General features: G+C 42.6%; 1 protein-coding gene and 1 long non-coding RNA gene across 15 annotated transcripts in view; both read left to right on the plus strand.

Moving 5' to 3' along the window:
• The window catches only part of spag9b (sperm associated antigen 9b), a 46165-nt gene extending 37528 nt beyond the window's left edge, over positions 1-8637 (plus strand). For 5 of the 14 annotated variants that reach the window (XM_035997182.1, XM_031291091.2, XM_031291093.2 and 2 more), the window contains 15 exons: positions 1880-2009; positions 2693-2782; positions 3125-3286; positions 3391-3562; positions 3741-3950; positions 4513-4669; positions 5166-5294; positions 5398-5478; positions 5566-5633; positions 5752-5900; positions 6624-6795; positions 6908-7021; positions 7350-7532; positions 7877-8008; positions 8098-8637. In XM_035997182.1, coding sequence (XP_035853075.1) covers positions 1880-2009; positions 2693-2782; positions 3125-3286; positions 3391-3562; positions 3741-3950; positions 4513-4669; positions 5166-5294; positions 5398-5478; positions 5566-5633; positions 5752-5900; positions 6624-6795; positions 6908-7021; positions 7350-7532; positions 7877-8008; positions 8098-8210 — 2062 coding nt within the window. In that variant the 3' untranslated portion in view covers positions 8211-8637. The remainder of the gene's footprint in view (positions 1-1879; positions 2010-2692; positions 2783-3124; positions 3287-3390; positions 3563-3740; positions 3951-4512; positions 4670-5165; positions 5295-5397; positions 5479-5565; positions 5634-5751; positions 5901-6623; positions 6796-6907; positions 7022-7349; positions 7533-7876; positions 8009-8097) is intronic. The other 9 variants (XM_035997183.1, XM_031291094.2, XM_031291105.2 and 6 more) reach the window with 2 other exon arrangements.
• Positions 8638-10711: 2074 nt separating this feature from the next.
• Positions 10712-16721, plus strand: part of LOC118494212 — a 19369-nt gene continuing 13359 nt past the window's right edge. The window contains exon 1 of the long non-coding RNA XR_004896293.1: positions 10712-11587. This is a non-coding gene — a long non-coding RNA (uncharacterized LOC118494212). The remainder of the gene's footprint in view (positions 11588-16721) is intronic.

Raw genomic sequence — 16721 nt, forward strand, 5'->3', positions numbered from 1 at the left:
TGTGTGTTACTGTTACCTGTGCATGTGGAGGCACTGTTGATCCCTTATGTTACATAGACTCAAATATCAAGAACACTTGGAAAAAAGGAATAACGGGGCCACTCATCAACTATCTCGGGCATCACGCTTTTTAAAAGGGACGTCAAGATTGAAAATACAATTTGACAATTTTTATTTCGCTCAATTCAACTCAACTCAACACTTTCCAAATAGAGTAGGTCTAGACCACAATGTATAACATACAGAGACCCAACAGTTCCCCCAAGAGCATGCACTTGGTGCGACAGTGGCGAGGAACAATGCCAAGCTATAAAAACCCAAGCATACAGATCTGTTTGGTGGATGAGGCCTCACTGCTGAAACACATTCTAATGGCTTTCAAAGTTTTAAATCGGACACCTGTACTGCCTTGGGGTGCTTTCAAACCCTAACTGTCTGGTGCAGTTCAGATTAACTCTGATGCATTTGGGCTGGTGTGAAAGCCTGCTGCAGATGAAACAACTTTACAGAGACCGCTTGAGAACCTGGGTCTTAGTCCGCTTTCAAGTGGACTCTTTGTGATGGGAATGCAAACTTACCAACCACAGGACGTTTTGACTGGAGATATGTGAATATAGTATGAATTGAAAAAAATAAACGATTGTTAAATCCATCTTCTGATCATAAACTGTTAAGAAAGAGATCTCCCGATCTGTAGTTTATAAGCGATGAATAGCCCAGTCCGTATTTAACACATACGTATGCAAGTGCATGGATTTTCCCTGATCCATCAGAAAAAGGGGGAAAATAAAGTGAATTGTTGACACTAATCTTAAAAGTGTGGGGATTATAGAGATCTTCTTGCTACCGGGTTGAAGATTTTGCCAAACAATACACTTAATACCTTTTTATCAAATTCCTTCAAAGTCTTCACTACATAGATTATAAGTCTGGACAGACATGGATGTAAACTGCAACAACTGTACTGGTTGGCGCTGGTTGGAGACATACAACCGCAAGGTGGTACATCTAGTTTGTAATAAGTCTGAGTGAACAAAAACTGGATAAGACCTAAAAGACAATGTATCATTTTTTTCTGGACCACATTTCATGAACTGCAGATGTGAAAGCGTCCTTAGAAACTCACTCCCATCAGCGACACGGCATGTTTAATTGACATGACTTGCGGAAATATTTAGAACAACATTGACAGTAGCCAGGTACATTGTGTTTTGTAGACTTTTTCAATTAAGTAACTGTCAATGCTCTGCATATGTCTGGTCTGAAAAATATTAATTAAAATCCAACACTTGAATTGAGCATAATAACAAACATCAAACTGGTCACAGCGACTTTCTAATTTGTATTTATACCCTAGTCTCGCTTTGCCAGACCCTCCTCCAAAGCGCGCTGAAGGAGGGTCTGGCTACTCCACATAGCATTCGGGGATGGGAGGAAAACGTGCTCTGGTTTATTGGCATTTCTTTAAACCAATCACAATCGTCTTGAGTGGTGCTAAGCACCGGGAAAAGCCGCGGTACCGATGCAAAATAGCCTCGGGAAGGAACTTGTTTTGGTGGAACATGTGTACGTTTAAAAGTAGTTTTAACCGTACAACAGAAAACTCAGATTGGACAGATAGTCTAGCTAGTTGTCTGGATTTACCCTGCAGAGATCTGAAAAAAGGTTAACCATATCCTCATAAATCGACCAGACTTTAAAATGCCAACACAAAGGAAGCCCAAGTCAACAGATATCCGGCCTAAAAGAGTAAAATCCGGTGGATTTTCTGTCGGCAACGGAGCAATCCCGGAAGTGGAACGTCAAGGATATAGACTATAGAAACCCTAACGTCCAACAATAGACATCTTTGTCAGTGAGCTGTTGTTCTGTCCCGCAGAGTGGCAGCTGATAATGTGGTGTCCAGGCGGGAGCAGAAGAGGGCTCAGTACCAGCAGGTCAAGGCTCACGTCCAGAAGGAGGACGGCAGAGTTCAGGCTTGTGGCTGGAGTCTGCCTAAGAAATACAAAGTAAGGAGATGAGCACCAAAACCTTTTGCAGTAGCACTTTATATCTTCTGTTATCATTATAACTCATTGTTTGAAGAACGCTGAAGACTGCTGCTTTGTGCCGATACACGTGGGTTGCTGCCCAGTTCTACTTTTAAACGTCTATTTATTGGTATTTTAGAAGGCAAACCTAATTTTACAAATTCTGTAAAATATTACAGAAAATTCTGTGAAATATTACAGAAATAGTTTTACAAAAACTTTTACAGACACGAACACAACAGGTCCTGTACAAAAGATGATCGGATTAGGTAATAATCAGAGTACAAAGCTGCTCCGCATGCTTATTGACATCACACCTCAGGTAGTTATCATAGCTAAAAGTTAAGGTAAGAGCCAAAGGGATATTTATTGCCTAGCTTCTACTATATCAGTGAAGGGTTGCCAAGTCTTATAATATGTTTCAACGGAACCACGCAATGTATGCCCAGTTCTACTTTTAATGTAAAATTGCGATATGAAATAGCCATCTAGGCTTTTTAATTTTTTCATGCCTTGGACCTTCTTTTTTTTCCTCTTTGAAGTTGTTGTTCCCTTTCCAAAGAACACCTTCATCATCATTGTTTTGAACTTCTGAACACCTGTTTCTGAGCTATAAAAGAAACAAGCTGTAATGCAACTGTGGTGTTTGTATTTTGTTTTAGGCCAATGGTGGCCAGACAGAGAGTAAGGTGAAGAATCTACCTGTTCCTGTCTTCCTCAGACCGCTGGATGAAAAAGATGCTTCTATGAAGGTACTTCCTTTAGCTTGTTAGTGTATAATAACTGTAACTGCATACAAAATATCGTATTTGCTTTTTTTTGTACGTTAAGTACATATTTTTTTTAAACTACTACTCTTAAAACCAGTATGGGAAACCAAGTTTTGACTGAAAGTGCTGATAGCTGAGCCTGAGTCAGATATTGTAGAAAACCATTCTAGTAATTGCATTGCATTTAATTATAAGGTCATTTTCTTGATAGTTTTCATACATGTCTGAAAACTATCAGGAGATATGTAGTGTGATAGCGATGCATTGATATATCATGCATGTCTCATTGTATTTGACTGCTGTAACTGTGTGTCTGTGCTTCAGCTGTGGTGTGCTGCTGGTGTGAACCTCTCTGGAGGGAAAACCAGAGACGGAGGTTCGATCGTAGGAGCCAGTGTGTTTTACAGTGACATCCCCGGACCAGAGAGCCCTAAAAAGAAAATAGGATCTCAGAGCAGCCTGGATAAACTGGATCAAGACCTCAAGGTACACACACAGACTGTGCCTGTTTCCAACACCTGGTGATAAAGATAATGATATACATAATTACTAAATAATTCAAATCGCACTTTGTTTGTTGGTTGTTGCAGGAGCAGCAGAAGGAGCTGCGGCAGCAGGATGAGTTGTCGTCGCTGGTTTGGATCTGTACCAGCACCCAGTCCACCACCAAAGCTGTTGTCATTGATGGCAACCAGGCTGGAAACATCCTGGAGAGCTTCTTTGTGTGTAACTCCCACGTCCTCTGCATTGCCAGTGTTCCAGGTCAGCGGATGAATACATGTGCCTCTGACTGTTGCTGCAAGTCCACACAGTGGAAGAGAGGGATTTTTATTACTGACATCTCGTTTTGCATTCAGTGACCCACAGAGGAACTGCACCGTTTACGAGGGATGTCATGTTTTCTTATTCATGATTTATATATGTATGTTTTTTTATTTAGGTGCAAGAGAGACAGACTACCCAGCTGGTGAGGAAGTAGCTCCTAACTCTGAGGCAGGACCAGCAGGGGATGGCGGATCACAATCAACCGATAGCATCTCAGCAGGCGGCGATGACGTGCTCGGAGGCATCACTGTTGTTGGCTGTGAAGCTGAGGGAGCGGCAGCTGTTCCTCAGACAGCAGCCAGGCCAGGAGAAGACGGAGACAGTGGTCAGAGATGTTAACTGTTCAATCCCTTTTCCACCTGACATAAGCGTGCATTCTCTGTGATCAGGGCCAGTGTATATGTCAGTCAGTCAAAGAAATAACTGTAAATTAATGCCCAAACTGTAACTTTTACCGAGCTCGTAGTATTCATTGAAGTTAAGAAAGTTGCTAAAACTTCTAGGCATAAAAGCAGGACCAAAAATGCATCTATCTGAGGATTTTTAGCCAGTTAGGGGAGATTTCCTACTCTGAGATGTTTGATAAATACAAGCCCAGACTATGTTTTGGTTAAGCAAATATGCATTCATCTGCCTTTGATCATGTAGTCAAATGGATGAGGAAAAGTAACATAAGGTGATAACTGTCAGCTCTAAAGAACCTAAAAGAAATTCATTCACAACAATCTGCAGTTTAGCGAGGGAAGGAATAAATCTGTTATCAGTGCACAGCTATACTGAACATTCCACCCATCTGGCCCCTGCAGAAATAAAGCTAAAATGACGCCATAGGTATTACCTATACATGTGAGTCGGCCCAGTTTACTAAGAGACGATCCTCTCTACAGAATCCAGACCAGCAGAGGAAGCCACAGAGGCGACAGAGGCCAGTGCAGGGCCTGCTGACCAAAGAGAGAGCCTGAGGGGAGTCTACACTGAACACGTCTTCACTGATCCACTGGGAGCTCAGCAGAGCGCAGAGGCTCCAGCTAACTACTCTCAGAGGTAACACCAGGACGCCCATTACACAACCCAATGTTATTACAATTCAGTCTGTCCAATAAAACTGTCAGTTTTATCAGTGCAACCGTAAACAAACCCACTGAGCAACAATATCAAATCTCTGCAAAACAATTTTCTGTTTGATCATGAAACCTGTGTGCATATATAATGTTTGATGGTAAATTATTTTTGCATTAAACCTTTGAGTCAAACTTCCTTGCTGCATCGCTGGATGGCCGCGTGTGTTTTGCCCCTGGCCACCTTACTTATTACCCTCTGCAGAATGGGCCGTAACATTGTATCAGGCATAGAACTAGTGAAAAACCCAAATTTACATCCAGTGCTACCACTGTCCAATGTTGAAACTTTTTTTCCCCCTTGTTTATTGACTGTGTATGGTGACGTCAGATAGGGAATTCTTCACGAGTTGATGTCTAGCCGTAGTAAGTACAATTATACAAACGCAGCCTCTCTAATGCATGCTGACTCTGATGACCAGGGAGAGTGATCTGTTGAAAGATGGTGTGAGTTCAAACCCCAGCGCAGAGGAGCAGGACCTGATGAGAGAAGAGGCTCAGAAAATGAGCAGTGTTCTGCCTACTATGTGGCTGGGGGCACAGAACGGATGGTGAGTTTTACATTTCAGTTGCCCAGCACACTTATGTTTATGGCCAGAATTTAAGAAATCTTGATTGACAATGAAATCATCGAGACACCTTTTCTGATTCTAGTGTGTACGTCCACTCCTCTGTGGCTCAGTGGAAGAAGTGTCTCCATTCTATAAAGCTGAAGGACTCTGTGCTCGGCATAGTGTAAGTACATTTAAATAACCCCAACCTCCGTTTCATTCTCATGTTGCTACTTTTTTTGAAAGTGTAACAGCTGTTTCTCTCCCACAGGCATGTGAAAGGGCGTGTACTGGTGGGTCTCTCTGATGGCACTTTAGCCATTTTCCACAGAGGACTGGGTAAGGAAACACAAGCCCATGCAAAAAGTTCTTTTAAATTGAACAAGTAATAGTCTACCTGATGTGGGATTTATCTATAAGTATCACCATGTATCTTGACTTCCTTTGTTTTTGGCAGATGGACAATGGGATCTGACCAACTACCATCTGTTAGACCTAGGGAGACCACACTACTCCATCCGCTGCATGACTGTAGTACATGACAAGGTGTGGTGTGGCTACAGGAACAAGATCTATGTGGTGCAGCCCAAAGCCATGAAGATAGAGGTATGATAAGACTTAACCCTCAGTCATTTTTTTTTTTTAAGATTATTTTTTGGGCTTTTCCACCTTTTAATAGACAAGACAGCTAGGTGAGAAAGGGGAGAGAGAGGGGGAAGACATGCAGTACATCGTCACAGGTCGGACTCGAACCCTGGACCACTGCGTCGAGGCATAAACCTCCAAGTATATGTGCGCCTGCTCTACCCACTGTCGGCCACAGTCATTTATTTTTAAATTATTTTATTTAGAGTTCTGCACACACATTGCAGTCAACTATTCAATTTAACTTTATTTATAGTATCAAATCATAACAAGAGTTATCTCGAGACACTTTACAGATAGAGTAGGTCTAGATCACACTCTATAATTTACAAAGACCCAACAATTCCAATAATTCCCATAATTCCCCCAAGAGCAAGCATTTAGTGCGACAGTGGCGAGGAAAAACTTCCTTTTAGGGAGAAACCTCGGCAGAACCAGGCTCTTGGTGGGCGGTGTCTGACGGTGCCGGTTGGGGGTACTACCAGGGATACTACCCGCATGTAACACTATAGCATCTAAAAACAATCAAGTATCTGCCTTACTTACTGGTTTGTTGATCCACTAAGCAAGAAAAGGATTTTGTTCAACTTCTCTTTTTCCACCACACTTTATAAAAGTTGCTTCAGCTTGACAGTGTGTATTTTTGCCCTTAATCTCTCCCGCATATCCTCTGTCCTTTTGCAGAAGTCATTTGACGCCCACCCTCGTAAGGAGAGCCAGGTACGTCAGCTGGCCTGGGATGGCGATGGCATCTGGGTGTCCATCAGACTGGACTCCACTCTCAGGCTGTACCACGCTCACACCTTCCAGCACCTTCAGGACATCGACATCGAGCCCTACGTCTGCAAGATGCTGGGTCGGTTCACTCTCTCTTACAACAAGATTGAAATGCATGAAACACAAGAGGCACTTGTCAGGGGCCGACAGCCTTTGTTCATCAGCTCCGATTTTGTGCTCTTGTTCCTCAGGTACGGGGAAACTAGGTTTCTCATTTGTGAGGATCACAGCTCTCATGGTGTCATGTAATCGTCTGTGGATCGGCACTGGAAATGGAGTCATCATCTCCATCCCTCTGACAGATAGTGAGTTCCGGAGCTAGACTGATTTTTGTTTCTCTTTGATTTATTTTTATGGGACTAAACCTCTGGTAGACACACCCATTCACACTTGCTGTTACCACTATCACTCCACATTTTGTGGTTCACTGAAAATACTTAACTTATGTTTGCACAAGTTGTGATTTAAGTTTTTTGATATTCAGAAAACTAATAATATAATACTGCAACAAGAATATCACATTCGTTACACTCACAGTGCATTATAAACATCGTCTTGAAGGTGGATTACACAGACTGAGCATTTTGATTGGCCCCTTCAATTTCTGTCTCTCTCTCACTTCCATCGTTCCAGGAGCAGCCAACATGGAAACCAATGCAGCAATTAACCAACCAGGAAGTGCAGTTCGTGTCTATGGCGACGACAGCAGTGACAAAGTGACAGCTGGGACATTTGTTCCATACTGCTCCATGGCTCACGCTCAGCTCTGTTTCCATGGTCACAGAGATGCTGTCAAGTTCTTCACCGCTGTCCCAGGTAAACAAACCAGGCTGTTTAACTTTTTTATTTCTATATATTAAAAAAAAAAAAAAAAACGTTGTCCTTATAGTTGCTTCTGCCATACACTTAATATATGTAATATATGATGTGATATTCAAATGAGATGACACAATCAGCAGGCCTTCTTTCTGTGTATAAAATGTAAGAAACTGTCAGAAAATGACTAAGCTTCTCATATTATCAAATGCAGATTAAAAACGGATGAGTCAGAGAGCTGATATCTCATTTCGATACAGTACAGAGATAAGAAGGTCTGTACCAGAAAAACACAATCTGGACTTGTTTGCTGTTATTTACAGTTTGTGGCTCTGTGCTTTCAGGTCATGCCGTTCCATCTGCGTCCTGTGGAGCGGAGGCAGCAGGTGACAAGACGACAGATGCCGCAACTCAGGAAGGAACCAAGTCCACGTTGGTGATGAGTGGAGGAGAAGGCTACATCGACTTTAGGATGGGTGAGTTTGCAACATTTAATGGACAAAAGCCATCACTGTAATCACCACAGGAGACCTAGAGATAGTGAAGCCCCTCTGTATGTCTTTAGGTGATGAGGATGGCGTGGAGGACGAGGACCCCCTACTGAAACTGCAGCCCTTGCTGGCTAATGCCGAGCGCAGCCACCTCATCGTCTGGCAGGTCCTTGCCAGCGAGGACTAAACTTTGACCCGGGTCCCCTCAGGCCTGATTTGCCTTTTCTCTCAAACCCGCTGCCATGGAGGAGGAGTTCAGGTGGATGACTCCCCTCTACAGACAGGAGTTTAATCAGCACTTATTTCTTCCTCAAACCAGAACAATAACAGTGAAACAAGCAGAAACTCAGTGGTAAACTGGACAGGAGCAGTGTAAACAGATGTTGTTTTCTCTCATTTGTTCCTTTTAAAACATATTTAATGAATTTGAATTTCAATATGTCATGTCTTCTTATATTATTTGAGGTAAAGCTGTTATTGGATACAGAACTTTTTTTTTTACATTTGCTCAGCAGATACAATGAATTTTCCTCCTGACATTTCCAGCTTCTCTTAACTCAGTTCAGTTGTGTGCTCATTCTGGACTCGACTCGATGCTAAATCAGTTGGTGAAACAGAAAATAATCACCTGTGAGCTTCCCTGTTGCCCTTTTAAAATGTAATACTCATTATGTGTGGGAGAAAATCATGTGAGATTCTTGATGAATCTCACATGATTTTCTCCCACACATTTTCTCCCACACATAATGACATCAAATCCTCTTTCATGCTTTTTTAGTTTTTCACCCTTTGAGAACATGGCTTTTGATTGTATGCAAGACAAATTTAATTGATTGCCAGTTGTTTAAGCAATACATCAGCTTCATCTGGTTAGTATCTGTTTGAGCAGAAGATGGGCCCTGCATTTCTCCTAATATTCAAGATGTTATTGTGGTAGCCCCAGTTTATGCCTCTCATACGTGCGTTACCATTCCATTCCAGTCACAGAGCTAAGCATCCAATATTCTGAAAAGTAAATGAAACCAGCAATTTTCGGATAAAACCCAGAGGGTTGTTTAATAACAATTACCGCTGTTCGGAAGAGATTCTCAGAATCCTCAAAGACTATTTTAATGTTTCAGATTCTGGAAATTCCTTCAGAACAGCGGTAAGCGTTGCTAAATTACCTCCTTGTTTTTTTGCGACGCTAGCAGCATGGCTGTCTGGATGGCAGTGTGTGTTCAGTTAACCACTTTGACCCAGACGTTGATCCTCAACAACTATCGGATGGATTGCCATGAACATTTGGTGCAGAAATTCATGCCCCCCCCCCCCTCAGGATGAGTTGTATTAACTTTTGTGATCCTCTGAATATTCATATAGAGCCATCATCAGGTCAAACATTTAATTTGTGGTTTGTTTTATGAAAAACCTGCAAAACTAATGGCATTCCCATCAACCTCATCTGTACTTTGCATTTAGTGGTATTTAGCAAATGTTAGCATGCTAACACGCTAAACCAAGATGGTAAACATTGCCATTATCAGTGTGAGCATATTAGCATGCTGATATTAGCACTCAGCACAAAGTAACACTGTGCCAAAGTACAGCCTCACAGACTTAAGTCTTGTTCAGAAATCACTGTGTAATAATTTTTCAGAAAATCGGATACTTCGCTCTGTGACGTGAATGTAATGACAATACACTACAGGCACATACTTAAGCTTGAGTAACTCCATTCACAAAACCCTTAATTATGAAATGAAAAGCAGTGTCTGCTGCTACATCTACCACCACACACTGTAAACCCGCCCTTCCTTTAAGTTAGTTTTGGTTGCAATGCTGATAGATTCGTAGACCACAGACTTGTATTTATTCCAGTATTGCATGAGAAAGCTGTCAGTCTACCCACCAGCTCCAGCTAGTAGACACTTTTAAAAATATGCCTTAGGTATCAAGGGTTGAAAGGACTTGAAGTTACTATGCTTTTCAGGTGTGACAAAGTATTTATTTTTTCTTGAAAGAATGTTGTGCTTGTTACCAAAGGATAAAGAATTAAGGATGGATAGTTTGCCACATGCTGAAACAATAATAGTATCTCATCTAACATTGAGCAGCATGTTTGAGTCTGCCTCCATGTACATAACGTGCACGTTTTTGTAACAGAAATCCTGGTGTAAAGATAAGATATATTTTTAGACTTTCATATTTGGAAATTGACATATTTTCAGGGTGTAAGAGAAGAGAATGTGCTAGACCTGTCACTATGAGAGGAAACAAGCAGCAACACTGAGGATTGCATACCCCCCCCCTCCCACCCCCCAATCCTTATCTTGACATTAGGTCAGAATTCTAACATTGACAAGTTTGGTTTTGCTGCGCTGCTCTGCCCACTTTGTGCAGGAAGATGCTTATATGAATTTCTCAGTGATATCCCCTCCTGATTGCAAACTGATGTTTTAGGTATATTTTTATGAACTTTTTTTTTTTTTTTTGTTTTGTTTTTTTTTTTAGACTGTACTCTCTGAGTACAGTGCACACGGTCTTCTTTTGGTTGTAATATGAGAATATGTATTTCTGGCCTCTGTGTACCAGTACACTGCACTGGTATGTTCTTTGTTTTGTCCTCTTTGTATTGAACAGTATCAGAGGTCTGTGTGTGTGTGTGTGTGTGTGTGTGTGTGTGTGTGTGTGTGTGTCTCTCTCTGTCTCTCTCTGTGTCTCTCTGTGTCTCTCTGTGTGTCTCTGTGTGTGTCTGTGTGTCTTCTCTCCAGGAGAGGAATGAAATGTTATTGCAGTTTAGCCATTTCAGTATTTATTTACAATGATTGAGCCTTTGCAATTCAGAATGTATCTTTGTACATTGAATATGAATATATATATGATTATATATGAGACATGAACATTGCTTGGGTTGATTGCTTTGACAACAGTTGTTGCTTTTGAAATGATATGAATTTGTTGTGTAGGGGGTAACCTTACTCAGCTATGCACTATGTCTGAGGGGAGAGGAGTGAGGCGGGTTTGCTTCAGGCTTGTTTTTGATTTTTGAAGTATAACCCCTGCAGCCTGTCCACAGACTCTGACACAATCAGTTTTCAACTAATGCAGGAAAAAAAGTCAAACTATAGTCGAGTAGCGAGCAACTTCATCCCACCACAGCACGATAGAGCATCTCTCCCTCCTCCACAGGTCTGTCATCCCTCTCATCTGCATACTGTATGCGTGTCATTAACTTAGCAGGGACTTTCTCTCTTCCAGGTTAGCAGTACACACGCCATCCTTTACTTCTACAGCGTCTCTAGCCTTACTCATTTTTAACAGTCAATTAAAGCAACTTTTGTTGGCAAGTTCTGTCTACTTGTAATGTTTTGTCTTCATCAGAAAGTATTCACAGCTAGTCTAAGATATAGAGCTGATGCTTTATAGAAGTTTCTTTGACTTCAACCTTGCAGTGAAACTCACCAGTAAACAAAAACTGACCAATCCGACGCAAAACAACACCACTTAAACCTGGCTTACTTCACTAAACCAGGCTCATTGTCCCTTCCGTAAATAGGTTAAAAAAAAATATATATATGTATAGTATATATATATATATATATTATATATATATGATATGTATGTATATATATGTATATATATGTATATGTATATGTATATATATGTATATATATGTATATATTATATATATATATATATGTATATATATGTGTGTATATATATATATATATATATATATATATGTGTATCCAAACCCTCGGCGCTCGAACGAAATAAGAAAACAAGACGGAAAATACAGGAGGGCGGGGGTAAAAATGCTTGGTCCAGATTGAAACCGAATGGTCCCTTGGAATGTGAGCCTTATCGATTCACTGCAATCGATATCCATAATAGATCCTCTGTGTCATCTTAAACCAGAAGACCTAAAGGACTCCATGGCTACCAACTATGTTTCAGCGCGGCTGGTCGAAGAGGTCGTTACAACTCGCACCCAAGATTTGACCGCTCGCCTTCTTCCAAACGGCTTTCGAATGAATCTGTCCTCTCAAAATCACTGACTGTACCGAGGTCTGTAGTGGCCTCCTCTCTCACTCTTATTGCTTGACGGTTGTAGTGTGGTTTTCCATGTTAAAGAAAAAGTAGGGTGCCTGGCCGTTAAACACAGACTTTCAGTTCCAGGGAGTCGGACGTTTGCCTTCCCGTGGAACAACTTAAGACTTCTCACTCCCGGAAAGTGCATGCTTCCTTCTAGATGTTGTTACTTTCAAGTTCCCAAACTCCCACAACTCTTCTTTTGCCTATTCTCTAAGTCTCCTCGTTTCTTGCTCTCCTTCTGCTGCATTGTCTTAATTTAACTTTTCATCTGTCGGAAAAACGCGTCATTCTTTGTGGACTAAAACTTAACCGTTCAACGCTCGCCGAAAACGCCCTCGGCCCTTCGCGGTGCGCCTGTACTCGCTTCAAAGTCCACCTCTTTTTCGGGTACTTAACCACCAACCTCACCCGCTGATACATCTCGCAGCCTCACCATGCACGACCACATGCAGAGCATCCCATGCATAGCACCATGCAGTACTCTCCCATGCATCGACACCGTAGCTCTCGGCCGTCGCAAGCTCTGTACCGTCTATCAACACATCTACTAACTTAGGCGACGACCCATCCTGCCGACGGCAGGTCTTAGCCGGCTGCAAGACGCTCTTACTCGTCTACTTAACACCAATCCCTAGCAACCTCGGCGTCATGGATCTCATAGCCAGCCGGTGGTCCCTAACTCTTTGCCGGATATCATTATCTCTTTTCACGGTGGTGTGCATCACATCTTTTGTAACCTCTCCCACCAGCCCCCCCGTCTTCATTCGAGAATGCCTTTGATACTTGTTGAACCCCTCTGATGCTAATGTCTGCCTGCCCCTTGGGGTCACATTCGTACTGCACACCTTGATTACTTTAAACTAATGCATGCACGGTTCAGAGGGCGAACCTTGTACAATTGTATAATCTATCTTTTTATCATCAACGCATATATTGCTTTTGTAATTGAAACTATTCTTCCCAAATCATCACTGAATTTCGAATCTAATCTAATCGTGATCTCGGGAAATCACTGGCACTCAAAAAAGTAACCAATTGTATATCTAAGTTTTGATTCTCCAGTCATTAGTCGCGTGTTTTCCCCTTGCATTTTGCGGAAACTTAGTCATGTGCTTTTTTTTGCGGGGGTTTAGTCGTCCTTCCCCTTCCAGAAAGTTGTCTTTTTTTTCTTTTTCTTCCAATTTCGAAAAAATTCACGTTCTCCCCGTACATTTTCTGTTCTCTTTTGTTGGTTTTTCTGCGTCCTCTTTCGGAGTCCATGTTCTGTCGTCTGTCTTTTTCTTTCGGTCACTCTTATTTCTTTCTTTGGGTTTTGTTTTCGGGTCTCCTTGGCTTCCATTTGCGGTGTCCTCCTTCTGTAGTAGGTTTGTTGTCTTTGTGGTAGTTTTGGTCTGGCGTCTTCTTTGCTTCTCAAATTCATGTGGCCCGTCTCACAGATCCTTTCTAAAACATTAGAAAAGTTAGAGCAGCATAATAATGAATACACTCAAGCTTAAAGACTAACTTCTATAAAGTCCACTGCGGGACACCTTCCAATTTATTATACCTCAGAAAAATAATTTGTCATGTTCTATGGTTTAGGTTGCTTTGCCCAACATACCGTCAATCGGGCTGCACCCAAACCTTATAATGGCTTGGTACAAACCCTCGTGATCTAGACTGCATGAAAATACCAATGTTAAATCTGAATTTCCGAAAGAAATTCTTCAACAAACTCAGAACACAAAGTTGTTTTTAAGAATCTTTAATGTATTCTTAATGGCATCAACAAATGGTCCTGTGCTACTAAATGTTCTCTCCGACAAATGTCCAACACCAACAAACTAGCATATACTTCCTCAATGCAAGTTCCAGGCATACATTTGCATTTCTTGTTTTTACATTGTCTCGTAACAATGCCATTTCCGGCACTATACTCTTATCCACTTCTCACTTTTTTTCACTTTAGTCGCCAAACATTTTCGGTAGTATATCCCTCCTTAAATTTATTAATCTTGTGCCACGATAATACTCCGGCCACGACATTTACAGTTGTATGCTTGTTTTTCTCCTTTTTCTCTTCTTCAATTGGCACCAAATGAATCAAAATGTAAAGTCCTTGCGAAAAGCAGCTCTGTCATACCTGCCCGAACTCTCCCCCCTAGCGCAGACCATAACCAGTTTGCCCCCTCCATTCTCATTTATTTGAATACTACAGGTATGCTCTAAATCTGACCATAAGATGATAATCTTCGTTAAAGGAAATTTCTTCTGCCGCGAACTAAACTCTGAGTATCCCCTATCATCATTTAGGCATCATAACATACAGTTTTCTTTATGTGCAGATACCGTCATGGCTCGGTCATTCCGGTCAACTCAATGAGTTTCACCTTTCGTGGTTCTAGTCTATATCCATGATGTTTCCACCCTTCCTGGCATTCGCTCCATTCCTGGCCGGCAATTTCTGCTGCCGGATGTCCACTATTCTCCTCTCCATTTTTCGATGGACATTGGGAGATACGTAAACTTACAGGCCGATGTCGGGGGAATTGTTAAAAAGAAGGGCCAAGGATGCGGACCTAAGGGTTAAAACTGGCTCCATACGCTGCCAGGGTGTATCCAGACACGCTAGCTAGACTATCGGGCTCCATTGCGGCGCACCGTGGCTCCGCTCGGCAGTTTAGCACTCCACCCAAGATGACTATGTGGGGATTGGTTTAGAACAGCCATAACAGAGTCACTGCGTTTTCCCCATCCAGGAATGCTGTGTTGGAACTAAGCCCACCCTCCTCTTTCACCCTCCACGCTGTCGAAGGAAGGTCTGGCCAATGCAAACTCTACTGTGGTTAGCACCTCGTGTGCTCAAAAATACCTACATGTGACGTAGCAAAAAAAACCTATGCGTACTTTCTCTCTGAATTATTAAACTAGCCTCAGCGTTTGATCTGCTTCTGCTCGAACTTTTTAAAGTACAGTGTTTTATCATTTCATAAAAAGAAGGGTTTGTTTTAATACAGCATTACTCAGATCTCCACCAATTGGTGTCGCCAACACTCTGCTGTACTGGGAGGTCACCAATTTTTGGGTGTACCAACTTGTAGCCTCTTTCTCATTACAACAATGGGCACATAAATACGTCAACGTGAATAAAAAATGAATCTTAATAATTTTTTTCTGTGGTGTTTTTTTATGGGAATTCTCTCGGGCTCTCTTCAGACCAATTTGGGAGTACTCCTATGTTTTACACAGTTCTTCCACATTTTATCGTCGGCACTGAGTGTGGCACTTCGCCATCTGCTCCTTTGCCCTTATCTTGAACTCGGTCTCAACTCCTTAAAGTCTCCAGTATTGTCTAAGTCTCAGTCCCCCTCAAGCTCCTGTTATTCTCGGTCTCAATCCCTCAAATCTTGATCTTGCTTGTGTCTCCTCGGGCCCCTCAACCCCTAAAGCCTTGGTCTTGTCTCTATTCTTCACCCTCCTCCAAGTATTGTCGTCTTGTCCTTCGTTCCTCACCCCCCCGTCAAGTCTGCTGTTTGTCTCGATCTTCACCCCTCACGTCTCGGCTCTCAACCCCTCTACAAGTCTCTGTCTTTGTCCGGTCTCAAACCTCAAGTCTCTCTCTTCGGTCTCAACCCCGCAAAGTCTCTGTCTTGTCTCTCTCGGTCCTCAACCCCTAAAGTCTTCTGTTCTCTCACACCCCTCAACTCTCAGTCTTGTCTCACTCCTCAACCCCCGTCCAAATCTTCGGCCTTCGTCTCTCTTCTCACCCCCTTTAACTCTTGATTCTTGTCTCGCTCTCCGTACTCTCAAGTACTCTGCTCCTGTGGTCTCGGTCTCAACCTCCTCCTCTCTCTCCCCTCCTCACAAGTCTCAGTCTCAAAACCCCTCAAAAGCTCTCTGGTCTCAACTCCTCTCAAACAGTCTCGTCTCAATCCCTCAAAGTCTTGTGCCTTTCTCTCCTCGCTTCCTCAAACCCCTCCATAACATCTTGATCTTGTCTCGGTCTCCATCCCCTTCAAGTCTTGATCCTTGTTTCGTCTCACACCCCCGCAAAGTCTCTTTGTCTTTGTCTCTATATCACCCCCCTCAAGTCCTCAGTAATTGTCTCGTTCCACCCCCCTGTTAAAGTCTTGATCTTGTCTCGTCTCCACCTCCTCAAAGTCCTCTTCTTCTGTCTCGGTCTCAACCCACCCTCAAGTCCTTTGGTGTCTTGTCCTCTCTATACATGTCAACCCCCTCAAGTTTCGTGGTCTCTGTTCCTCTATAATCAACCCCCTCACAGTATCAGTGCTCAACCCTCAAGTCCTCAGTATTGCTCAGTCTCAACCCCTCTCAACATATTCTCTCGGTCCTTGCTCAGTTCCAATAGGGCTCTACCCCTCTACCGCGGGGGGGGGGGGCGGGGGGGGGGCTCTGCCCTCCTCTCCTTCCTCCCTCCCTCTTCTCCTCTCTCTCTCGCCTGTCTCTCTCTCTTCTCTCTCTAGTTCTCTCCTCCTCTCTCTCCCCTCTCGTGGGGTCGTCTCCTTCTCTATCTCGTCTCTCTCTTTCTCTCCTCTCTCTCCTCTACTCTTCTCTCCTCTCTCTCTTCTCTATCGTCTCCTCTTCCTCTGGCGTCTCTCTCTTCTCGCTCGTCTTCTATCTA

This window comes from Sander lucioperca, chromosome 22 (assembly GCF_008315115.2).
Source record: "Sander lucioperca isolate FBNREF2018 chromosome 22, SLUC_FBN_1.2, whole genome shotgun sequence".
NCBI lineage: Eukaryota > Metazoa > Chordata > Actinopteri > Perciformes > Percidae > Sander > Sander lucioperca.